The sequence below is a fragment of the Brienomyrus brachyistius genome, chromosome 24 (genome assembly GCF_023856365.1).
Source record: "Brienomyrus brachyistius isolate T26 chromosome 24, BBRACH_0.4, whole genome shotgun sequence".
Taxonomy (NCBI): Eukaryota; Metazoa; Chordata; class Actinopteri; order Osteoglossiformes; family Mormyridae; genus Brienomyrus; species Brienomyrus brachyistius.
Window position 1 is genome coordinate 6,650,402 of NC_064556.1, and position 25,832 is coordinate 6,676,233.

Genomic DNA, 25,832 nt, shown 5'->3' on the forward strand with positions numbered 1-25,832 from the left:
CCCCCACTGCTAACACTGGTGGATCTTAGGGCAGAGCTCATGGGAGATTTACTTCCACAAAAATGTTCTGAGGGCAGAACGAGAAAGGATTGGTTTGGAGAGATTGTAGAAGGTGAGACCGAGCAAGTAGAAGAGGCAGGACCAATCAGATGTCTTGCACCCACCTCCTCTACAATCTGGTTAGTTATCACTCTCAACCCCGCCCTCCGTGTGTGTCTGTTTTTTTTTTTTTTTTTTTAGGCTTAATGAACTGCTGATTGATTTCAAACTGTAAGTATCCCCCTGTTTTCTGTGCCACTGGCAGGTTTCTGTGCTGCTGGCACCGGCCTCGCAATCATGAGGACAGGCTCCTGCTCAGTTCCCCCTACAGCTGACCATAGACTGGGGAGTGAGAGGGTGAATGAACAGCCTTATAGAATAGGAGCCAATCTGGGTCCTCTGGGTCGATTTCATAGATGGCTGAAAAATATGCCCTGGACTTGTATCTGTCTGCTACCAGACCACAATAAATATAGGTTTGAATTGTGTCCTGGGGAGAATACTCCCACATCTGTTGGGCCCTTGAACAAGGCCCCAAGTCCCCAAAAATACCCCAGGGGCCCTGGATAGATAGCCTGACCCACAGCAGCTCAGACACCAAGTTCATATGTTTATATGAGTCTTTCATCTGTCTATGTCTCATATGAGTCTTTCATCTGTCTATATGTCTCATATGAGTCTTTCATCTGTCTATGTGTCTCATATGAGTCTTTCATCTGTCTGTCTCATATGAGTCTCGTCTGTCTCATATGAGTCTCATCTGTCTGTCTCATATGAGTCTCATCTGTCTGTCTCATATGAGTCTCATCTGTCTGTCTCATATGAGTCTCATCTGTCTGTCTCATATGAGTCTCATCTGTCTGTCTCATATGAGTCTCATCTGTCTGTCTCATATGAGTCTCATCTGTCTGTCTCATATGAGTCTCATCTGTCTGTCTCATATGAGTCTCATCTGTCTGTCTCATATGAGTCTCATCTGCCTGTCTCATATGAGTCTATCTGCCTGTCTCATATGAGTCTTTTATCTGCCTACATGAGTCTTTCATCTGTCTGTCTCATCTGTCTATATGAGTCTTTCATCTGTCTATATGAGTCTTTCATCTGTCTGTCTCATATGAGTCTTTCATCTGCCTGTCTCATATGAGTCTTTCATCTGCCTACATGAGTCTTTCATCTGTCTGTCTCATCTGTCTATATGAGTCTTTCATCTGTCTATATGAGTCTTTCATCTGTCTGTCTCATCTGTCTCATATGAGTCTTTCATCTGTCTGTCTCATATGAGTCTCATCTGCCTGTCTCATATGAGTCTCATCTGCCTGTCTCATATGAGTCTCATCTGCCTGTCTCATATGAGTCTCATCTGCCTGTCTCATATGAGTCTTTTATCTGCCTGTCTCATATGAGTCTTTTATCTGCCTGTCTCATATGAGTCTTTCATCTGCCTACATGAGTCTTTCATCTGTCTATCTCACAGTCTCATCTGTCTATATGAGTCTCATCTGTCTATATGAGTCTCATCTGTCTCATATGAGTCTCATCTGTCTCATATGAGTCTTTCATCTGTCTGTTTCTCATGAGTCTCATCTGTCTGTGTCTCATGAGTCTTTCATCTGTCTGTTTGTCTCATGAGTCTTTCATCTGCCTACATGAGTCTTTCATCTGTCTATATGTCTCATAGTCTTTCATCTGCCTACATGAGTCTTTCATCTGTCTATATCTCATACAGTCTCATCTGTCTATGAGTCTTTCATCTGTCTATATGAGTCTTTCATCTGTCTATATGAGTCTTTCATCTGTGTCTGTCTCATCTGTCTATATGAATCATCTGTATATGTGTCATCTGTATATGAGTCTCATCTGTCTACCTGAGTGTTTCATCTGTCTGTCTCATATAGACAGTCTCATCTGTCTATATGAGTCTTTCATCTGTCTATATGAGTCTGTATGTCTCAACGGAGAGCAAGATGGGATATATGAAAACTAGAATTTTCCAGTGTTCTTAAACTGGTGCAAATGCTCAATAAAGGTCCATTTCCTTTTCTTTCACGATCATTCCAAACATACTAAATGAGATTTGATTTGAAATGATTTACTGCTCTGAACAATTGATGTATTGTGTTTCCACTCATAATTTGCACAATTTCTCGATTTGAATCTTTTATTCAGACAAATTTACATAAAGCACGACTCAAGAATCCAGTACAAATAAGAAATCTTATTATGTGATTATGTCTACACCGGCATCAATAACTAAGCTATTATACCTGACAGTAGGATGACAAAGATTAAACACCCTTAAACCACTGTATCTGACATGTCCCACCTTAAATATTCATCTTGCTTCTGGTTGACAATGTTTTCCTTTCCGCCCCTGAACAAGCTTGTTTTGCATCGTTAAACAGGAGCTGCCGCCGTGAGCATGTGTACAGGATCACAGAAATTCCAGCATCCCGTATTAAGGCAGAGCGTACAGCCCACCAGAAATTCTGCATATAACATGGCTGATCTATGCAAGTTGGAAGATCTGGTCTTTGACACAGACTCATTTATCTTTCACTCAATAGTTTGTACTGGTAGGTAAAGTTCTGGTTACATTCGGTTAGTCAGGGTATTTTATTTTGATACTAAATTTCAAATCATTATATGTTTAATGATTTTTGAGATACTGCTATCGAGGTTTTACTACAAGGCCCCTGAAAAACCTTGTTTTTCCAAGCATTATTTTGGTGCCTAATTTGGGGGGGGTTGTAAACTTCTCCACGAAAAATGAGGGTTAAATGGACCAGTGCTGAAAAAAATCATTGCATTGTGGTGCATAATTTCAGTGCGTTTGTTGCAAGAAATAATGACAAGGCATTGGTTGGCAAAAAGAATAATGAATATTTAAATGTGACATTTCTGGACCTAAAATGGTAAGTTGAATCTGAAGTATTTTGGCCAGTTCTTACATTTTCCTTCAGTCAGTGCGCTTGCCCGTCGAAACCTGATGCCGAACAGATTAACGTTTTGCATGGACGAAGTTCCCTCTTCAGATGATTCCTCCATCTACACCCTAGAAGATACCACTTCTTCACTTTCCCCATTTCTATTGGTTTACTTTCATTATCAATGTACAGATGCCTCTGTCATACTGTGTGTATGAAGAGCAAATTTCCAAGACTCAGTCAGTCCACTGGAAATAACTTAGTAAGCTTTGGAAATTTAACGGAAGTTCTTCGTCAGATTAGATGAGGACTGAATGAATGTTAGTTCCCGACACTGTGACATATGATGAGTGAGCCTGACTTTGGGTCATTAGGTCATCTCAAAAACGACAAAAATGGACTGAGTGAGTCTTGGAAAGTCGCTTTTCGTACGATAAATAAGTCTGATTTCTTGAAGTTGGAGAAAATGGTTACGCAGGGAAGCCTTGCAGAAGCTTGTAGCTTTGAGTTGACTGCATTCATAACCGTGAATTTCTGTCATCAGAAATCAGTCCTGTGAAGCATGACAGTACACTGTACATTGTAATACATTGTAATACATTGTAATATTCAGCTTTATGCCTGTTCCACACCCGTTTAATGCTGACTCCGTAGCAACTAATGAATTAAGTGAATGCACTAACCTTTGTCTAATTCCAGAAAATCGTGTGGGTTTTGAAAGGCAATTTGCCCATTAATAAATATTCAGAGGATATTTTTGCCTTATAAGGGTTATCAAAGATCTATCCAACTATCAATTTTCTTGAGTACAGGGCAGTAGTCATAAAAATAACGCATAAAATCATTGGACTCGTAGACTGAGATGGAAGCTAATTTCCTGTTGTCTGCTGTATCGTATGTAGATGGCAGAGGAATTTGAATGTATTTTAAATAATTTTATGCGTTGATTCAAGCACTTTATTGTCGTTTTGTAACATTACAAAATTACTTTTATGGCAACCCAGAGGCGCATTAATAAATACAAGATAAATGTGAAATTAAAAGCTAAAAATAAAGAAATCATACAAAATATGTTCAAAATATTTGAAAACATGCTATATACAATGTTAAGTGCTTGAATAACCAGGTTATTATTGCACCAGTGTACAGTAGCATTGGTTATTATTGCACGTTACTAGCATAACTTATTGTGCATATTCAGTAAGAGACTAATTCAGAATGAGGGGATTCAGGTGTAATACAGATAGGTCTTGTTTTATATTTTAGCATTATTGCTCTGTGGCACAGAAGTAATGTTGAAGTTTAGGGTGTCGAAGAGGTCCCTATTATTAGTGAGCCAGCGGCACCAAGCCTACACATTAAACAAAAGACTGCAGTGGACCAGGTCAAGTATTTTAATGATTTATCTAATTAGCGGGATTGGTGAAGTGTACAGAAGATTATCTAGTGACCTAGTGATGTGGCATAACAGACTGGACTAAACTGGGGTAATTGGAACGTGTGGGAGTTTCCATAGATGGTCCAAGACTGAAAAGCTTCATCGAGATTCTCAAGCCGCCTGGTAGCGAAAACTGTGAATCTGAGCTTTGTCTCCGACTAGAAAAAGGAAAAAAAAAAGAAAATAGTCTGCAGTCATTTGCTGTGCATTTTGGGAACATTTATTCCAAAGACATTGATAAATCTGTAAAGAGAACGAATTGAGGGTGACTGATAGTTAATAGATCATATCACTTAAGCATCTCAACCACAGGTCCTAGATTAATGTAAGCAAATATATAGGACTCGTAACATTACTCAAGGTTCAGGTGATGTCGTTAAGCAACAGGTTTTGCCTCAATGGGATCAACATCTCCGTGGGATTTGTGTGTCAACCTCAGACCATCGGAAAATTACACACAAAATTCTTTGGGGGTGTAGGCATGGGAGGGATGGGGGTAAGTGCAGGGTAGGTGGCTTTTTTGTCAGGGGGCGCAGAAATTCTAGGTACGCCCCTGGGTAGTGGTTGGTGCTTTCTATGATAGCTGCTCATTATGTCACAGGACAGACAAAATAGACCAAGAAGACGGAGCTCTGTCTGGCCTTTATTTAAATTATAACTGCTTTTTGGCTTTTTCCTCCACCAGATATTTTCGCTTCGTGGTTACAGAGTGCCGACTGTATGTCTTTGCTCAATTTTTTTTTAATGTAAAATTTATTTCATCATACTTAACAGAGATTAGTATTTCTATTTAAGTGGATCAACCCCGTGATATAAACTGCACTTTTTAAAAACCTGTGCATTTTATATCGTCGTACAAAATATTAAGCGCTACCGCCCTTTAAGATTAAAGCTGCCCTCTGCGGTTCACGTGCTGTAGAAAACCGGCGTCCGGCTCCCGCACGTCCGGTATTATTTGAATAATAATCCTCAACATACACCTGGATTGTCGGTCCTTCGGAAAAATGCCTGGATTTCCTTACGGGGACTACGAGGTAAGATCATTTAGATAGGAATTGCTATTTATTTTGTAGAAGGCGCAGAGAAATGCTTCTCTGTCAGCCAGTATAGTTATTGTTAGCGATGGTGACAGTTGGTGACAGTGCTACAGTTAGCCTGGGAGACATTATTTTGTAGATCGGGCGGGGACTTCAACGGACTACAATTTACAGCTGCGTTTTCTGTCATAGTGAAAGCCGGACGCACTTTGTAGCAGTGTTAAACCGGCACCTATATGCTGTCATTCATAATACATATTACAATCCCTCGATAAATGCAGAGCGAGCAACTTTAGTCGGACAATTTTTGTCCTCGATTTCTGTAATTTTCACAGAACCAGTGCGTTTCTTTTTGTGCATATGGTCGGATTGAGTAAAATACACAGCCACAGTGCATCTAAATAGGTTTTTCAGGGCGGGGGGGGGGGTGGCCGGTGAAAGCGGACCGCAGTAATGGATAACGCGCCCGACATGCTTTGCGGCGAGGCTGCGGGAGCTCCGCAAGCTGCGTAGTGACAGGCAGCGGCGCGGAGGCCTGGGTACGTAAGCTGTGTAGCTACAGGAAACAGCGTAGAGACCGGGTTACACAAACTGCGCAGCGACAGGAAACTGTGTGGAGGCCGGGTACGCAAGCTGCGCAGCTACAGGAAACGGCGTAGAGACCGGGTTACGCAAGCTGCACAGCGAAAGGAAGCGGTGTGGAGTCCGGGTTACGCAAGCTACGCAGCGAAAGGAAGCGGTGTGGAGGCCGGGTTACGCAAGCTACGTAGCGGCAAGAAGCGGTGTGGAGGCCGGGATACGCAAGCTGCGCAGTATCAGGAAGCGGTGCGGAGTCCGGCTTACGCAAGCTGCGCAGTGGCAAGAAGCGGTGTGGAAGCCGGGATACGTAAGCTGCGCAGCGGCAATAAGCGGCGTGGAGTCCGAGGTCCGCGTCAGCTGCGCAGCGCCCGTTACGCCTTCGTTTCCCATCCGAGCGATATTAACGCGGAGAAATGAACGGCAGAGACAGGGAGCTGAAGATACACTTCACCCCCGGACATGTAGAACTGTTACAGGTATACACAACATGAGTTACAAGTTGCTGTTAAATAGCACGCTTCCGCTTTACTGCCTAGCTTGTTAGCTCCTTGTTTTGTCCATATATACAGTTATTTAATTTCCGAGGCTCTGTTTCAGAATAAGTGCATCGTTATGGTTGCGTATGAAGCACAACAGTATTAATGTCCATTCTACTAGAACAGTCTGCGCAGGACCTTGTAGATAATGCAGCATGAGTAAGGTGGATCCATTAATTACGATGTGTGAGTGATATTATTCTCTCCAGCGCTTTAGTCCCCCTGACTGCGTTATTTCTGCTTACGTATTCGCCGCCTTGCTGTTTAGGGAATCGGGCGGCTGTTTTAAAGGCTCTTGGCCGGTGGACGTTACCCATGTCGGCGAGTGCATGGGAACGGGAGGCGTTTCTCTCCTGGTTACGCGTTCATGGCCGGATCTGTAGCAGATGAAGTGTCCTTTGTCCATCCAGCCGTGCAATCGGCCCTTTAAGAGTCTTTCCGACGGGTTATTGGGGTCAGCTGGGTTGGCAGGGAAAAAAAGTTTCCCGACAGAACCGTGCAGTGTGTATATAAGCGTAATTAAACTTAAGTGTGAATTTGATCTAGACGCTTAGCTGTTGATGGTGTAGTGACGTGAAATGTATCGATCACATCACCGTCATTGATTCCCGAGATGTGACACAGACATCGCAAACACGATTAGCTTCTTTAATAAGAAGCATTTTAATCGTTCCTGCGATGTGGAGTATCCCGGCCGTTTTGCTCAGAAGCCTTCAGATTGTTTTCCTATAGTTATTTTCCTGGCTAAGTTTCCGATTTTGCTTTCGGTTCATTGTGTAGTTTATTATTGCTGCTGCTGTTACGACATGCCAGTGGCTTTCCCTGTAAACGTTGTTGTGAGTTAGTTTGTTTCATTTAAACGTTGATTTCATCAAATGCCAGCAACGTCATATACACAGACTGCCTTAATACCCAGTTGTCTTACAAGACCTTAGGCTGTTGACACCTTAAACTGTCCCAGTTATCTAGAAAAAATAAAGACGTTAGTTCCCTAATTTCCCCTTGGAGGCGTGCAGACGCGCGCAGACACAGCGTTGCGCAATGCTGTCTGTCCCGTTCCGTAATGGCCGTCTTGGATGAGGCGGAGGGGAAGGAGGGTCACGGCAAATAAAGACTAAACAGATTAGTAAGGGGTAACTGCTAAAAACCGGCTGTGAGTGTTACCCGGCATTATGAGCTGAATAATTATTAATCAGTAAAGTGTCATGGATTAGTGACCCATGTGAGGTACCTGGGCGCGGTCAACGTTTGGTGTCACTTTTGAAAATGCTTAAGACGTCATTTCCGAAAAGGACCCGAGCATATACAGTTCTGTGGCACATCAAAGGGGAATATACACTAATGGGCAAAATTGTGGAAACGTCTAGCATTTTTGGCATTTCTCTTTAAAAATTACTAGGTTCGTTATAACTAAGTGAACGTTGACATTTAAAATAAATTTCTGTTCAAAAACACATTTACCCCTGTTGTCAAAATGCAGTTCTTGTATACCCATAAAGAGATCTGCATATTTAAATTGGGGTACTCGATTTTGTAAATGATATTAATATCTGATAGTAGTACTGCTTGCTATTGACCTAACTAAATTATATAGCACATTTCTTTGTTTTGATTGATTGTTGTTCCTGTTGTTTGTCTTTCTTTCGAAAAAGGTGGTCTGCTTGAAATTCCTAGTGTCACAGAAGAATGTGTTCAAGGCCAACTATAACTATGCCCGGAGTTTCCAGTAAACATTTGAAACTGCACCTTGAGTGCGAATAAGACCCGGATATGACAGTTTTCCGCCCATGTTTCTGTCCTCAGGAGAGCGTGGACGTGCCTTTCCGGCGAGTTCTGGTAACCGGGGCAACGGGATTGCTCGGGCGGGTGGTCTGCAAAGAGTTCCAGAACAACCAATGGCACGTTCTGGGGTCCGGTTACAGCCGAGCTCGACCCCGGTTCCTCAAGTGCAATCTGATGGACGAGGATGCTGTGCGAGAGGTTATTCATGAATTTCAGGTAATCAATCCATCCATCCATCCATCCATCCCCCACCCATCCATCTTCAAATCTCTTGTCCTGTTTGGGATACAGGGAATCTGCTGCCTGCCTGTCACAGCACAGGGCACGAGGCCTGGGTACACCCTGAAAGGATTCCCTGTCTATTGTAGGGCATGACACACTTTGTAAATAGTGAGATGCTCCTTTGCATGTCTGCCTATCTTTCAACTGTGGGAGGAAATGAGCACGACATGGGGAGAACATGCAAGTTCCACATGCAGATGATTAGGAGTCCTTTGCCCAGACCTACGAGCTAATAATATAGTGCCACACACTCTTGTCAAGTGCTTTGGAGCAAATGTGTTGTGAGAAATGTTTTCTGAGGTTTGCTCAGGTTGCTGAGGTTAATTGCTCCTGTTAGATTGCCCACCTGCGAATGTGTGTATGAATGGTGTGTGTGTTTGTATGTGGTCACATTTATATTATATTGTAGGGACTGGGCATCCCCACATTGTGGTAAAAACCTGTAACCTTGTGTTACCTTGTATTTATTCGGCCCCCACAAGGATGACCTCAGTTTTATAAAAATCTGTGATTGCAACCAAACAACTAAATTTCGTTTGGTCAGTTATAGTTAAGGTTAGGGCTGGGTAGGGGTTAAGGTCGTCATTGTTGAAATTAGGGTTATGTCCGTAGAAACAGAGACACTCCCCACAAAGAAGAATACAAATGTGTGTGTGTGTTTGATGGGTTAGCACCCCATTTTGGGTTATTCCTTGCTTTGTGACCGCAGTTTCTGGGACGTGCTCTGGACCACAATGCTGAACAGGACAAGTGGGTACAGAAAATGGATGGATGGATGAATGAATGTGGATGGATGGATGAATGAATGTGGATGGATGGATGAATGAATGTGGATGGATGGATGAATGAATGTGGATGAATGAATGAATGAATGAATGTGGATGGATGAATGAATGAATATTGCTGCCCTGCACTGAGCCTTTCTGCTGCCTCTTGATGAGGATGATTATTATTTGCAGAAGTAAATAATTAATATTAATGTTAGCAATGATTGTTGCTTGCTGTGGGTGGCTGTCAGTACGCCAGATGTTTTCTCTTGTGATCACCACCCCCCCCCCCTCCACTCTCGCCCCCCCCCAGCCACATGTGATCGTTCACTGCGCCGCAGAACGGAGGCCAGATGTTGTCGAGCGGCACACAGAGGCGGCCATGAACCTAAACATTCACGCGTCTGCGACGCTGGCGAAGGAGTCGGGTGGGTGGGCACAGACGGCCGCTTTCGCTTCTCGTTCGCGGTCGGTGACTCATCTGTTCTGCAGGCCCCCTAGTGGTCACTGTGTGATCTACTGATTATGGTGGCGAACTATGTAACAGTGGCAGAACTTAGAATCGGCTATTTAAAGGCAGCAAAAATTTAAACCGTGATTCTTAATGAAACTTTTGTGCAAAGAGAAGCAGTCTTTGTGCGAGAGGATGAATTTCACTGAATTTCACTGTATTCTCACTCACAAATCCTACTTTCCACCATATCTTGTGGTCTATTTTTCTAACATTTTTTTCCCCATGCCGCCAGCCGGTATGTTCCTCATATACATCAGCACGGACTATGTGTTTGATGGCCGCAACCCCCCCTACGGGGAGAACGACGCCCCCAATCCCTTGAATTTGTACGGCAAGTCCAAGCTGGAGGGTGAACGCGAAGTCCTGAACCACAACCCAGGTGGTTATGAGATGCTCCGCTACCATCATCATCCTCATCTTCGTCTGTCCTTGCTGGGACTATAGCAAGTCAATTGTAAATTCACCACATCTAGTCATACAGCCTCCTGTGTGTGTGTGTGTGTGTGTGTGTGTGTGTGTGTGTGTGGCAAATTATTAAGTTATACATTCATACTGAATGCAGGTTCTCTTGTTATGAACAAGATCCACGTCTGTCTTTAAGTCGAAAATAATGCACTGCATAACAATAGTAATTATAGTATTTGTACAGTAATAATAAAGTAACTACATACAGTATTGATCTGTACCCCGAGCTGATTAAACGCTGGAACCCTGCAGTGTTTTCATGAGCTGCAAATGTTTAATATAACGGGCTGTATGCCTGTCCATTTCTAAGTCCGATCTGTCTGTAAGTCGGACTGCGTAATACATTATTATATTTATCGATGTTGTATATATGTTTGCCTGACCCCCCCCCCCCCGCAGGTGCAGCAGTGCTGCGGGTTCCCATCCTGTACGGAGAGGTGGAGCGAGTGGACGAGAGCGCAGTGACGGTTCTGTGGGACCGTGTGCAGCAGGGCGCCGAGAGCTGCACAGTGGACCACTGCCAGCAGCGATTCCCCACCTACGTCAACGACGTAGCGCGTGTCTGCCGGCTCATGGCCGAGCGGAGGCTACAAGTAAGCCCCCCCCCTCCAAATAACCAGACTCCAAAACCAATTATGTTTGGAAGTTTAACTTTTCAACATACTGACAAGGAGTACTATTACTGGTAATAGAATAAAATTAATATCACACATAAAAAAACTGCGCACTTGCATCTAATTGCTTAGTAAACCCTCTTTTCCCGCCCCCCCACCCAGGACCCCTCCCTCCGAGGGATATTCCACTACTCAGGCAATGAGCAAATGACTAAGTATGAGATGGCCTGTGCGATTGCAGACGCGTTCAACCTGCCCAGCAGTCACCTGATACCGGTGAGACACGCCCCCCTGTGTCATAGCGCTCGCTATGTGACCTGACAATTAAGTGAATGAAAGAGTGTTTTTTTCATTGTCCAATTATTGTCACTGTGTGAAGAAGTAGTCTGCAAGTATCCACCACTCGCCTTAATCTTACGGTATATTTCTGGCAACGTCCTTCCAGATGCAGATTCTTTGGCGTCGTGAATGGAGACATTAATTAGATGTTAGTTCACGTTTCCCTGTGTGCATTGTTAGACAGTGTGAGATTCAGATTTGAATTTAACACAATGGACCAGTCAGCTCATGTGTTTCCGTGCCGCATGGACTGCTTGACGCTGGTGTACGTTACGTAATTTGTATTCCTGTACCTGGGGCAGCAGGTAGCTTGGAGGTTAGAGATGTAGTTCCTGTGCCCTGTACTTCCTGTGCCCTGTAGCTCCCTGGTCCTGCATGTATCCTTGACTTGAGGAAGTACTTTGCATTGTTGCTGTTGCTCTGTTCCCCCTGCCCTTCCCGCCACTTCCTGTAGCTGACGGAGCAGCCTGCAGGGGAAGGCGCCCAGCGACCCCACAACGCCCAGCTGGAGTGCTCGCGGCTTGAGTCGCTGGGGCTGGGGGTGGAGCCGACGCCATTCAAGGTGGCCGTGCGCGACAGTCTCTGGCCCTTCCTGTACGACAAGCGCTGGCGCCAAACCGTCTTCCACTGACGGGCCAGCCAGCGGCGGTGGCGACAAAGCACATCCTCAGGACCACAGCGGCGAGACTCACCCTCACGCCGGTGGCATCCGATCCCCGGTTTCCTCGAAAGTGTTCAGCTCCTACTTTCTTCCTCTTTCATTTCAATGAGCAAATCAGTTGTGATTTGTGTGAATTTGTCAACTTTTTTATTATTATTATTATTTTTTTTTTTTGCATCGTTGGCTCTAGCTACTACTGAACCTCCTCAGTTTCCACATGGGCCTGGACTGAGAGGCGGCCTCGTTTCTCCTCAGTGGGTAGAATTACGTTGTGTTTTCTGTGCCCCGAGTGCATCTGAGGCAGCGACGTGGTCGTGTGCGTAAAGATCAGCCGACAGCTGCTGAGACACTTGCTGTTCGTTGTTGGCAGAGAAGCTAGTTGTGCTGTGCTGCACACGTTCAGTGACACCAACATGTCAGTCGCACTGGAAGAATAAAGCACAAACTTCCAAGATGCGTTATGCTGTTTGAGATGCAGGAATTACAGTTTCGACAGTGCCAGTGTTCTGGAAATCGGTGTGAATTAGCTACCAGCTGTGTAAGGCGGAGAGAAATTGTCACTCTAGTAAGCGTGATTAGCGTCAATCATAATTAATCATTAATAACGGCTTATTATCCAGACTGCAGATGTTTCTGATTGATTGCACAAGTTACTGAAATCGTGCCTGGAAGCTTTACAAAACACATCTTCGTATTTGACTGAGCTGGACCCCAGACGGTTCACTGAGGCTCCCGAGAAATCTGGCGTGAAATGAGCTGTTGTATCGTAATCCGAGGTCATTGCTGATAGGAGTTGAGCGGAAAGAATGTGTTTGATCAGTATTTTTAAGGTGACTGTAAGAAGAATGTATGGTACAGTGAAATAATCCTTGACTGTTTTTGGTGTTCGTGCAACATGCTTTGTCTTGTTTGTGCGAATAGAAAACTGTTATTTTTTTACTTCTGAAAACACTGGTGAAAATACATGTAAAACACGTATCTGAAATGAACCTGTACTTAAATCTGTATTCTGTTAAGCCACTGCAGTGAAAAATCAGTATACTTGGCTGACAAAATTCAACCAGTGTATCGTATGGGGATTTTTCTGTTGGAATCCGCTTGTAATTGTTTCTTCATTAAATATTCTTCCAAACATGATTGTCTCAGCAACATCGTACCCTTTTGTGGGTCAGCTGTGGGGGACTTGTACCAGTAGATTTTGAAAGCATTTGATAAATCCGTCTGTTTCCTGAAACCGCTTGTCCTATTCAGGGTCGCAGGCAGGTCTGGAACAACCCAGGATGGGGAGCCAAAGCAGGGCAGACACAACATTCTCTCACAAACGCACACTTCTGGTAACTTCAATTAGCCTCAGCATAGTTTTGGACTGTTGGGATTATGACATGAGGAGAACATGCGGAGGCCTTGAACCCTGGTCCCAGAGGTGTGAGGCGACAGTACTAACCACTGTGCCATCGCGTCACCTGGTGTATTTGGTAAATGATTTGATAAAACCCGAATGATAAAGGATGCGTAATCTGTCACCTACCATCTTTTCAGTCTGATACTTTTCTGGTTACAGCTGTTTATGCGGGTAGCCTGGTACTGCCTGCAAGACTGATGGCTTTCTCACCCAGTTACGGACTGCAGGCTCATTCGTGACCTCAGTGGACTGTTCCCGCCCCCCAGCTAATGTGACTGGCTGCTAACCCCGTGTCGAGACGCCCTTTCCATTCTTACACCCCTCCTGTCAGTGCCTATTATGCAACATAGGCGGCTTCCTAGGGCGCCATCTTCTGGGGGGGAACTGGCTTAGCAAGCCGGTATTTCCTCTGTCACTTTTGTTAATGAATTCCTACTAGCTAATATCCTCTTTCGTTTAGTCCTGAGGGCCAATTTAATTCTACAAAGATATCTGAAGCTCTTACTGCTCTTTTTTACCTGACGGGCATTTATTGTGAACGGTTAAAAGCCTACAGCAATGGTTCTACTGGACTGCAAGTAAATATCTCTGGAGTCTGTAGCAAAACCTCGTTGCGTTTCTGAATCCCTTCCGGCATTTCTTGCCAGGTGTTAGTGATGCAGAACAGGAAAACCGTGTAGTGCTTAATCTCAACCAATGTAAACATGCACCTCGTTAAAATGCTATTTACGATCATGTCCGCCAAGTTTAATCAGCAACATACAGGATGTGGATAACCTCAGTTCAAAGAAACAAACTGCAACGTTTAATATTTTGTTTATTGGAAGTAAACGTCACATTTTTATAGTAGTAATGGCAGCTATTGGTTGGACATCCCATAATAAACCAGCTCCTGTCAGAAATCATCAGTGCACGAAACTCGATAGCTTGAAAAGTGTTCTACAGTGTAGTGTATAGATAGAGCTACACACTTACATACAGTTATATTTAGAAAAACAGGTTTCACAGTTTCAAAGACTTTATTGAAAGTATAAACGATTTCAAAACACTTTACATATTTTTTTTTTGTTTGTGACTAATTTGCCTGGCAGGAAATTAAAATAAAGGCAGACTTTCGTTAATCTGTGCGTCCGAGAAAATAAAACAAACCCATGTATCCACGAGGTCATTAAATAATATTAGCGACTCTTCAATGATTGTCATAGAGTACGAAGGACACAAAACAATAAATAGCTGTCAGTAAACATAAAAAAAATAAATGGTTCTTATTACTTCTTTCTTCGTTGAGGTTTTACTTCCGGGTTAAACTGTACATAAGTGCTGAAGCGGTGACCTTCCCATTGCACCTTCACCAAAGGCAAAAAGAAGAAAACCATTTATGGTAAATTGGACCGCAAATATAGCCACAATTTTGAATATTTAAAGTTAAAAAATGCTTTTGCAGTGGATCTTTTTAGACAGACTTCAAAGTAGTGTGGTATTTTTTTTTCTCGTAGGAGTCGGCTGTGTTTTATGGTTGTGGGGTGGTGGGGCGCGATCCTTACGATAGGGATATGGGTCACTGTCTCAGCGTCCCCCCAACTTTAACGTCGTCTGCGTATCTCAGCCCGAGCCCCCGCTGGGTTGGGCGTCCTTTCCGGACCTTCAGACCCGGCCGGACGCTTTTAAAAACGACACTGATCGCTGCTCCCTCAGGTTAAGTCGCGTTTTGTATGATGTCGTTTTTTTTTGTCTCTCTTCCTCCACACCAATCCAGGCCTCGCCGCGGTCGGCGCTTGCTCGATTATTGTCCCGTCGTCCTGGCGATGTCCACACAACCCGTCACGGCATTTCACCCGCCGCCTCGCGCTTCCCAAAACCCCCGAAAAGGGGCAAAAATAGTTTCTTAAAAAAAAGGTTTTTTTTCTCCTCCTTTTTTTTCTGAAAAAGTTTTTGTCCTGTTTGTGTTCGACACCTCAGTGCTTCCCGAATGCTTCGCCTTAAACAGTTTGCTTTTTGTGGTTGTGATTTGTGGTAGCCGGTGAATTTTATTTATTTATTTATTAATTCATTTATTTATTTATTATTATTTTTTTTTCCCTTTTGAAAAGTCCCTGCAGCTGTCAGAGTGTGCCCGCGCCTCTTCTCCTTAGGAGAGTAAAGTACGGCTGGCTTGTGCTCTGTTACCTCCTGCCCATCTCGTTCTGTCGCAGAAACTGGATGTTGCTGCTGCTGTCGGCCAGCTCGGGGTACTGCTCTGCGGGCAGCACGTAGTAGCCGTCGTAGCCTTGCACCTTCCCCGTGCTCAGGAGCTGCTGCCTCTCCCCGTCTGTCCACAGGCGTGTGCCCTCCTTGCCCTCACGGGCGCGCTGCTGCTCGCGTGTCCACGCCTGCGACAGCGCCCTCTGGCGGGCCGTCTCCAGCAGGCGCGTGCGCTCCTTGTCCGCCACGTCTGCCGCCAGCCCGTAGCGCACGCTGAGGCACAGCGCCCCGGCACGGAGCTCCACTGTGGCCCCGCGCCGAGAACGGCCACTCACCGTCACGTTGACGCCACTCTCCAGGGTCTTGTGCCCGTTGGCCAGCCCCAGCGCCAGCAGGTCCCCGTCCACCGAGCCCACCTTGATGAAGAAGTGCCAGTCACAGCCGTCCTGTGTGTAGTGTGTGCCCTCCAGGTAGGTGGCACCGCTGAGCACCTGCGCCACCTTGCGGCCGTCCTCGCTGGCCACGCTGGACACGCCCGTGATCACGTTGCCGTCCTTCACTGCCAGCATGACCCCCCGGCCTGTGATGGGGGCGCTGGTACCATACCAGTGACCCGGCTGGTCCTGCTTGGTCCGCCGGACTTTGTTCAACAGTCGCCCCTCCAGCGCCATGAAGGCTCTGTTGTGTCGGTCTGCGGCCTGCTCCACGCCAGTGATCAGCTGCGGTGGAGGGGAGTGTGGGCGGAGGAGGGGTGTAGGAGGGGGAATATGGACAATGAGGGGTGGAGGAGATGGGAGTATGGTTGGAGGATGGGGGAGTTAGGGTGTAGCAGGGTGGAGGGGAGATTGGATGTAGAGGGGAGAAAGAAGAGAAAGAAGGCAGAAAAAGATGGATAGAGGATGGAGGAGAGGGGAGGGTGGGGGCAGAGTGACAGGGAGAGAGGAACATGCAGAGGTGAGGCATCACTGGTCCTGGGGAGCAGCATCCATTGCTTTCAGGATACAGCACATGCCACACTCTCCTCCAGTACATATAACATCTAACACCAGGACATATATTTCAAGACTATCTTCAATGACATTCCAGCCGCTTGCTCACTACACGAGCCCTCTGGAGCCTCCCTGGGTACGGGACTCACCTGAGCATTCTCGCACTCCTGAGAGGCCAGGAGCTCGAAGGGCGGCTCCACGAAGTAGGAGGTGTGTGCAGGGAAGCCGGGGATGATGTTGCTGAGCTTGAAGCCAAACATGACGAGCCAGCTCTTCACATCTGGGAAGGGGAGGAGACATGAGGGCGAGAGGTGGCCAACGGGATTAGCTCGGGAACACACACACACGCACACACACACACAGCCGTAACCTTAACCCTAAGTAACCCAACAAAATACAAGACTTTTGCCATTTTCAGTTTCTTGATTGCAGTCAGAATTTTTCATGAAACTGAGTTTCCCCTTCTAGGGACTGGAAAAGTGGTCCCCACTCTGTCAAAATGACAGGTTTTTATCACATTGTGGGGACATTTGGTCCCCAAAATGTAATACATACAGGACCACACACAGACACGGGAAGGCTGCTCAGACCCTCCTCAGACGCCGATTACAGCTCTTATCTACAACATATTTGTAATATGAGATAATCGCGACGCTTGTGAGAGGCGTGAGAACATCCTGAAATGGAGATAAGCTCCCACACCGAGCACGATGACATGAGGAGGAATATGCACAATATGCACAAGATTTCCCAAAGAATAAATCGTCTGTTACCAGACACTATATAAAGACATTGCCTATTGAAATGGTACATGAATATTGTAAATTTTTATAATGCATTATTAATTCATTATTCAAACAAAGAGCAAAATACAGCCACAGTAGTGGGTATGTATTAGAAGCTACTTTTATAAGTGGACTGACGCCCCCCCACAGTACCTGTGACGTAGTTCTTGATGTCCAGCACGTCACTCAGTGGGTTGTTGTTCTTGAACATGTAGAGGTTAACAGGAGCTGGTTCCTTGCCAATCTTCGACCAGAGGGTATAGTCTGGTGCAGTCCACCGGCCCGCCAGCACATCGTAGTCCCGCTGGGTGAAGTGCACTAGCTTGGTGAGAGGGTCGTACAGGCCCCCATGGAAGCCCACCACTAGCTGGAACTCAGGATTGGAGTCGTGGTAGATCTCGCCGTAAGCCGTGTACTGGAGCTGCTTGACCATCTGCCCATTGCTGCTGAAGACGGCGAGGGGTGTGCCGGTGTTGTCCGAGGCGATGTAATACTCCTCCCCACTGCTCACCTCCATGGCGAACAGATGGCCTTGCAGGTCGTAGTAGAGCGAGGTGATCTCCGAGCTGGAGTGGTTGAACATGTGGGTGACGCGGGTCGGGTCGTTTAGGTCGGCGTAGAAGAACTGCAGGTGCTGGCCCAGGCTGGACTTGCTGGACACGCGTCTGCCCAGCCCATCGTAGCTGTACTGGACCCGCCAACCCCCGGAGGCTCGGCTGTAGGCTCGCACCAGCAGCCCTTTGGAGTTGTAGTCAAAGAAGTCCGAGCCCCGCTGGTTGAGGAAGCCGTCCTCGTCTATGTGGTATTGCACGTCGCCCAAGCGTGTGATGCGGTCCCGCAGGTCGTAGCGCAGAGGCAGCAGGCGAGCACTGTTTCCAGGGTTCAGGAGGTGCAGGTTGCCATTGAGGTCATAACTGTAGCGCCATGCCGACCAGTTGTTGACCTTCACGCCACTGAGCTGGCCGTCGCCATCGTACTCGTAGCGGTACTGCGTGGTGTTGGCGTACGGGCCGATCTTGAGCTCCCGCTTTATGACGCGTCCCACGCTGTCGTACTGGACAGTCATCCAGTACATGAGGGAGCGGAAGATCTCATACTGCACCTCCTTGATGCGTCCGTGGGTGTCAAAGTGCTTGGTGAGCGTCATCACGGCTGTGGTGATGATCTGGTTGATGTCGTAATAAATGACACCAAACTTGCCGAAGTGCTCGATTTTGCCCGAGATCTCGTCGTAGCGATACAGGTCCACCGGGAGTGGCATCTCGCTGATGACGGGCTTCATGCTGGCGACCCGGAAGCTGTTGTCGTGGTACGTGTAGTCGAACCGGGCGTTCACCATCCCTTCCTCGGAGAAGCGGTAGATCTGCTTGTCGATGAGCGGGCCCATCTTGCGGTAGCGGATGGTGCAGGAATAGCCGCCGCTCTGCAGGCTGACCATCTTAAGCACACCGGAGGTGTCGTCGTAGCCAAAGGTGACAGCTGTGCTGTCATACAGAACCTCAGACAGCTTGCCTAACTTGCCGTACTTGTAAAGGACTCTCCTGCCGGTGCCTAAGAAAAAGGTGGCCCGCGGCCGGCCATCTTGGCTGAAGTCATGGATGACAGAGGCATTGCTTTCTGGTGGATTGTAAATGTTGCGGATATAGCCGATGGAGACGTGGGTGGACATGGTGTGCCGGGCGATGCTGGGCATGGTGACGGCAGTGATGAAACCAGAGGTGTCAAACTCAAAGACGTACTGCCTCTGGGTTTGAAGAAGCAACACCATGGACTGCAAAAAAAAAAAAAAAAAAAGCAGGAAGACATCATCATCATAGCTGAGATGTTCACATACCAGCTAGTCAAGATTTTGTAAAGGCTAGCAGCTAAAACTTGCCTTGTCCAAGTAGCTGAAGCTCCACACCTTCCCGTCTACAAAGGAGCGTGAAACGATGCGTCCGAGGGAGTCAAACTCCTTCTTCTCGCTCATGCTGCCCCGCTGCAGGCCTAGCAGCTGGCCGTTGGGTGCATAGGACACGTTGACCACGGCCAGACTGCTGCTGGGCAGCCACATGGCCGGCCGGCCATGCACGTCGTACATGACGCGCAGCATGAACTTGCGGTGGTCATCATAGATCTTCTCTGTGCGGGTGTTCCGGTCGAAGTCTATCGAGAGCAGGTTCCTTCCATGAGCCTGTGGAGTTTGCGGAGGGAACCCCAACTCATTACTGGATACCTCATAACCTCTAAACAGAAGGACCAGTCCACCATCAAACCAGCACCACAATGTTATTCTAAGGTGAGGAGCCTTCCGTAGAGCGAGCAGTGGAGCTGAGCCAAGATTAACCCGCCCTACTCACCCGCAGCTTTCGGCCGAACACGGTGACTTTGCCCTTAGCCTGCTCCTTGCGGAGCCTCCACTCGATGGAGTTGAGGCCGTTGTCGGTGGGCAGCGTGATGTTACGACGACCGATGGTGGGGCTGACGGCTCCGACGAGGACGTGAGGCTCCGTGTGGAAGCTCATGCCCATCCCGTTGGCGTACATCACTTGCAACGAGCCGTTGTAGCAGAACTGGTAGCTGTTTCGGACTTGGTCTGTGAGGGGGAGGCGACCGGAAATAGAGTGGGCTTCATTTTACTTCAAATGTTCTCAAACTAAACTATAAACGATCTTGTCTCTACTCTCTACCGAGTGCTTCTGTAATTGTGATGGAATTAAATACTTGGAATTCACTCAGTTACATGACTGACATTAAGACAGCTCTCGTCATCTCTCAAAGTAAGGAAAACCAGCCTTTATTTCATGTGCTAATAAAATGGATTTAAGGAATTTAATGTACCGGGAATGCCACTGAATCACAATTAAACAACATGTCCTTCAGAACAAAGTAAAGCTTTGGGACAGGCTCATTGCATGCCGGGAGTCCACTCTGGCTGCGATTGTGCAGAGAGCTGTGAGCCCAGAGCAGGAAGCCAGCTTTATATGCAAATATTTTTTTTTATTGCTGCCCGGAGGCAGTCTCTCATAATTCTCAAAACCCCCATGTCATCACGAAGTTACAGTGCAGAAATTTTAAATGAGCGCTTGGCATAGCCTCCATCCCTGGCATCAAAGGCTGTTTGAGTCTGGTAAAGAGTGATGGGGTGTGTTTGCGTAGGTGAGCCTCGGCAGGTGTTCCTGTTGTCTCGCTGTGTTCTGCGAGCCATCGATTCAAATGCAAAACCAAATTCGAAATGGGGATTTCGCAAGTACAAACCCGAGATGCCTGTTTACAAATTTAGGCTAATCAAAGAATTAAAATTCCACTTACAAACTACTGAAACACATTAGCTTTTCGCAGGGAACATACGGAATGAGCCTGGAACCGTTTTCGAGCTAAATGATTTATGCAGTCCTGTCTTCTAAAAACATCATCACTGGGCTAATTCCAAGATTTTCACAGGACAAATCATCCATCCATCCATCCTATTGTCAGCCAGGGGCACACAGGCGCCCGTCATCCATCCATCCATCCATCCATCCATCCATGATCTTCAGCAGGGCTGCTCAACTGAACTGGTGTTCTGCTTCCAAATGTGATTTAAGGAACGGTGGTAAAACAAATTCACTTTAAATACGTGAGCGTGCTGTTTGGATCTTCACCTTGCACCACGGTATATGACGCCTCCACGGAGGACAGGTTGGTGACGAGGCTGACGTCGTTGTCCCTCTTGGAGCTCTCGATGTCGATGCTGATGGAGCGCTCGATGTCGTAGTGCAGACTGATGACCACGCCCGTAGGGTGGGTGACGTTCGTCAGGTGGCCTTCGCCGTCGTACCTGCACACCGGGGAGACGACAGAACACGCCTCAGCTCCCCTCCCGACACCCAGCAGATCAGGGCTCGGGGTCTGAGGTGGCGGCAAGGAGCTGGTGCCCGTCACACGTTTGTCGCGGGCTGTCACGGCCCTCTCCTGGCGCGCGATCCGGCCACACGGCGAGGGAGCTCTAACAGTCTCTGTGTGTCAGATCAGGGATGAAGTGCAGGCAGGATGGGACAGGTGGCAGAAGGAGATGAACTTAGCAACATACAGCCTGTGAGCTGAATACGGGAAAAACATGGAGGCTTCTGGATTTTACAGTGTGCTGTGAATTAAAACAAGCTCTGAGGTCAAATTATCACACCGGCGACTACGAATGTCAGCCAGGGACACACAGGGCTGAAAGCTTTACAGTTTAGTACCAGACTTTCTACTGAGCCAGTGGGCAGGATTATCCACCCGCCGTCTAATGCAGTGAGGAAGCACAGGGTGCGAGGCTGAGACACTCGGGGTAGGATGCCAGTCCATCACAGAGTACATACACGCTCACACTTTGGGCAATTTTCCAGTTTACCTAATTGCATTTTTTTGGACTGCAGAAGGAATCCAATCTGACCCCCCCCCCCCCCCCCCACACACACACACACGTAATACGGCACAGCAATAGGCAGGAATATAGCTAAAATGCAATGCTTTCAAAGCTGTGGAAGAACTATGGATTGGAATGACAATATGACGCGTGGATCATCTAACACAACCGGGAACAGCCTCCATCAAAGAGGGCGCCGTGCTTGAAACAAGGTTTGTTTTCACACAAACAGAACCTGACGCGTGAATCCGATGCTTTGCAGGAATTACCTCTGCTTTACATCGTAGCTCATGCTAATCTGTTCACGTTGTACTAATGGCTTCCACGGGACTCATTTTTACAAACATATTACTGGAACATATCCATCCATCCATTTTCCAAACCGCTTATCCTACTGGGTCGCAGGAGGGTCCGGAGCCTATCCCGGAAGCAATGGGCACAAGGCAGGGAACAACCCAGGATGGGGGGCCAGCCCATCACAGGGCACACTCACACACCATTCACTCTCACATGCATTCCTACAGGCAATTTAGCAACTCCAATTAGCCTCAGCATGTTTTTGGACTGTGGGGGGAAACCGGAGTACCCGGAGGAAACCCCACGACGATATGGGGAGAACATGCAAACTCACAAATGTGACCCAGGCGGAGACTCGAACCCGGGTCCCAGAGGTGTGAGGCAACAGTGCTAACCACTGCACCACCATGCTAACCACTGCACCACCATGCTAACCACTGCACCACCATGCTGCACCTGGAACATATCAATTTCCTCTATTTTTAAAACCAGCTTGAAAACAACTTCATTATCTAAACTGTCGATTTTGCCCCTGAGATCGTTAATCAGTTTTATTTATTTCTTCAATAAACAAAAGCATTTAATCAAATCCAGGGAAAGAGTTACTGTTCAGGGAAAATGGTAAAAAAAATCATTAAATCAGAGCAACAAATGACATTTAATATACTTAAAAATTAAGGTGATGTGACCACTGTTTCCCGGTGTGGTCCTTGGAAACCCGCAGACCGTCCATATTTTTGCTCCCAGTGACAAAACAAAGCAAAATGCTTGCAAAGCAAAAAATCTGGGAGGGAGCAAAAATGTGGACCATCTGCGGGTCCTTGGGGACTGGGCTGGGTAACACTGGCCTGCACGAAAAAACAAACACCGTCTTGGAATTTGCATTGCAACATTTTCGCGGAAAAAAAAAATGTGTGCAAATGGCCGATTGTGTCTGATTGTATTTTACTAGGAAAACTCATACTCACGCATAGAAGGTGGTCCAGCCCGTCTCCTCTGCCTTAGATGCCAGCAGGCCTGTGTTCCCGTTATAGCTCAGCAGCGCCACCTCACGGTTGAGCGTGGAGACGGAGCGCAGGCTGCCGGCGGGGTCCAGGCCCAGCGTCACCACCTGGTTCTCCGGCAGCAGGACGAGGCGCAGCAGTCCTGCGCCGCCGGGACCCGCCCCGTCTCGCCGCACACGAGCCGTGTTGTTGCAGTTGTCGGCCACGGCGGCTAGCTCGCCATCAGAGGCGTAGGAGAAGTTGTAGAGCGTCTCCCCAGTTATGAGGCTCACGGTCTGCAGGTGGAGGCCCTCCTCATCGAACACGTACAGCTCCTGCTCGTGGGGTGAGGCCACCTGGTACTGGCCGGTCGGCGTTGGGTGCGGCCAGTTGGGGCGCACGGCGCGGATGCGGATGTTGTTGAGGTCGGCGATAAAGAGCGTGCCGTCCGGTGACACGGCCAGCGAGGTCGGCGAATTGAGGCGGGCGTCGGCGGCATAGCCATCATCGCCGTCAAAGCAGTTGCAGTTGACGTCGTTCTTGCAGTCGCAGTCAGATGCCGTGCCGGCCAGCAGGGAGATCTCGCCGCCCGTACTGACCTGCCGCACGCGGTTTATCTTCTTCTCGTCTGTCTCGGCCACGTAGAGCACGCCGGCGTGCGAGACGCCGATGGCCGTGGCACTCTCCAGCGCCGCGTGGATGGCCAGCTTGCTGAGCGAGTAGTCGATGCCGGGCACCTGGCAGTGCATGGGCCGCCCGGCCACGATGCTCACCTGGTGGTTCTCGGTGATTCGCAGGATGACATTGTTCTCCAGCACGTAGAGGGAGTTGTCGATGGGATTCACCGCCAGGTCGGTGGGCCACTCCAGGCGGACCTGAAGATTGATGGTGGCGGCGACCTCCGTTACAGGCGGATTCCTCGGGATAATCGAGCGAGAAGCGGAGGAGGGGCGGCACTGACCTGGCTGACGTCCATGCTGGCGTCGCAGCTGAGTGGCCGCACCGCCGTAAGGTCGTTGGTCCTCAGCAGCGTGGAGATGATGCCGTTCTGGTCCACTTTGCGGATCATGGTGGCGTCCACGAAGTACATTAGGCCGTTTTTGTCAACGGCGATCCCTGGCGAGGTTGGGGTTGGGGGCTTAGTGCAACAATCACAGTGTATTTACACACTTATGCCTGTGTGCCAATGTTTGATCACGCTCTAATAATTATCACGAAGACATCATGCAGAAGAAGGAAACCCCAAAGCGAGAATACAGTCGGGCTACGTAAAGCTCCACTGACATCCTGCATGTCTGCCCTGCAGAGCGGCGTTTAAACAGCTGCACTGCATCTACTATCTGCTGCTTCCCACGGTCGAACCCACGACAAAGAGACTCGGCTGGGAAGTAAAACGGTTTGGGAAGAATCGTCAGCGTAACATTTGCAGGCCACTAAGCCAGGGGTGTCATACTCCTTAATTAATTAGCCTTTTTCGCTTCAGTTGAACTCGTGATACATTTGTGGAGAGTCTCTCATTTTTCCCCAAGTATTTTGTTGAAACTAAAAATGTTTTTGAATAATTTTTCTAATGATTTTACCCTTTCGCTCAGCGAATTCAGTAAATGTCCATGGTTTCCTCTAATCTCCTATTACTTTTGTCATTCTTAACCCTTGAACAAGTACCCTATAAATAATTAATTAGGCTAAATTACATTTGAGTGTCACAGTGAGCCAATGAATGGGACGGGTATTTCATTAAGGAAATGGAACCAAAACCAATCTTCAGTTAATAATCTGTTTTGACAGGACTGACAATGATGGTGAGTCACCGATTAATGTGCCTCTTCTGCACTTTAAACCTCGCGATCGGCTCAGAATTCACCCCCCCCCCCAAGTAAAGCACCACTTTATTAAGAGGAGGGGCAATTCTAGAATTATTTTTTTAAGATGGGGTCCACACGCTCCCTGGCTAAGAGCACGGAATTCGAGCAACTCTGCTGTAACCCATCCAGACCAAGGTACTTGGAAAAATCCATGCTAACAGTCCTGCGCTTTCCTTGTTAATCCTGGAGAGCGCGGAGTGATGGGTAACAAGCAGGGGTCATGTGCGGGTGAGGGGGGTGGGCTGCGAGTATGGGGGATCGCCCAGGCTGGTGGCGGGAGGTACGGGGGGAAGCAGATGGCGCCAGGATGCCAGGCGCTGACACGCTCAGCATCCGGCAGCAGGACTGGGCCGTGACAGGTGTGCGCGGGCAGGTGACGGTGGGGCCAGACAGACACGTGTGGGTCGCTCTCCTCGTTCCGCTTAACACCGGCAAATTACCCGCCGAGCTGCAGGCATCGGCACGCTCCGGCAAAAGGCGAGAACTTTTACCCGGGCTATAAATTCCCCACAGAGCTGCGATAATCCCCGCCGTTTCCGAGCCACGCTTTTAATTTCATTAAACGATCTCAGATGTTGCTCAGCTACCAGAAGAGTCGCAACCCGCGGATTCTAATCTAATTCTTTAATCGTTAATGTAATGAGCCTCCGGCCTTCAATCCCGCCCCACACCTCACCTCGTGGGCTCATGAGGGTAGCCTCAACGGCTCTGCCGCCATCCCCACACCGGGCCTCGTCGAAAGGCACGCACTGCTCCCCGGTCCCGGCCACCACCTCGGTGTTGTCCGACAGCGGCCTCGCTCCCGTAAGTGAGCGCGCCCGGAAGATCTGTCGCGAGTTGGTGTCCGACAGGAACAGCGTCCCAGAAACTGGGTCCACAGCCAGGTAATACTTGTGTGCTGGGTTGCTGCTGTGATAAAAACAGACAGGCGCCGGACATCACTGACAAGTCCCGCCCCTTTCCTCTGCCTCCCTCCGCTGTTTC

The 25,832-nt window shown here is 47.8% G+C and overlaps 2 protein-coding genes across 3 annotated transcripts in view; one reads left to right on the forward strand and one right to left on the reverse strand.

Moving 5' to 3' along the window:
- Nucleotides 1-5,298: 5,298 nt before the first annotated feature.
- On the forward strand, nucleotides 5,299-13,111 carry mat2b (methionine adenosyltransferase II, beta). Of its 2 annotated transcripts, none has more exons than XM_048995110.1 (7): nucleotides 5,299-5,435; nucleotides 8,357-8,551; nucleotides 9,698-9,812; nucleotides 10,131-10,277; nucleotides 10,763-10,956; nucleotides 11,140-11,253; nucleotides 11,771-13,111. In XM_048995110.1, the coding sequence occupies exons 1-7, from the start codon at nucleotides 5,406-5,408 to the stop codon at nucleotides 11,945-11,947; spliced, it is 972 nt and encodes a 323-aa protein (XP_048851067.1). In that variant the 5' UTR covers nucleotides 5,299-5,405; the 3' UTR covers nucleotides 11,948-13,111. The 2 variants fall into 2 exon arrangements, with proteins under 2 accessions (XP_048851067.1, XP_048851066.1); XM_048995109.1 differs by lacking the exon at nucleotides 5,299-5,435 and adding an exon at nucleotides 6,329-6,493.
- Nucleotides 13,112-14,179: 1,068 nt separating this feature from the next.
- The window catches only part of LOC125720018 (teneurin-2-like), a 73,833-nt gene continuing 62,180 nt past the window's right edge, over nucleotides 14,180-25,832 (reverse strand). The window contains 9 exon segments of the mRNA XM_048994952.1: nucleotides 14,180-16,279; nucleotides 16,699-16,829; nucleotides 17,488-19,105; nucleotides 19,211-19,507; nucleotides 19,674-19,909; nucleotides 20,958-21,133; nucleotides 22,969-23,858; nucleotides 23,945-24,099; nucleotides 25,525-25,757. Of these exon segments, the coding sequence (XP_048850909.1) occupies nucleotides 15,542-16,279; nucleotides 16,699-16,829; nucleotides 17,488-19,105; nucleotides 19,211-19,507; nucleotides 19,674-19,909; nucleotides 20,958-21,133; nucleotides 22,969-23,858; nucleotides 23,945-24,099; nucleotides 25,525-25,757 (4,474 nt within the window). The 3' untranslated portion in view covers nucleotides 14,180-15,541.

Coding starts and splice junctions, on each gene's coding strand:
- mat2b (XM_048995109.1), top strand. CDS start 6,431: ATGAACGGCAGAGACAGGGAGCTGAAGATACACTTCACCCCCGGACAT. Junction 8,552..9,697: donor AGGTTATTCATGAATTTCAG/GTAATCAATCCA, acceptor GCCCCCCCCCAG/CCACATGTGATCGTTCACTG. Junction 9,813..10,130: donor GACGCTGGCGAAGGAGTCGG/GTGGGTGGGCAC, acceptor CCATGCCGCCAG/CCGGTATGTTCCTCATATAC.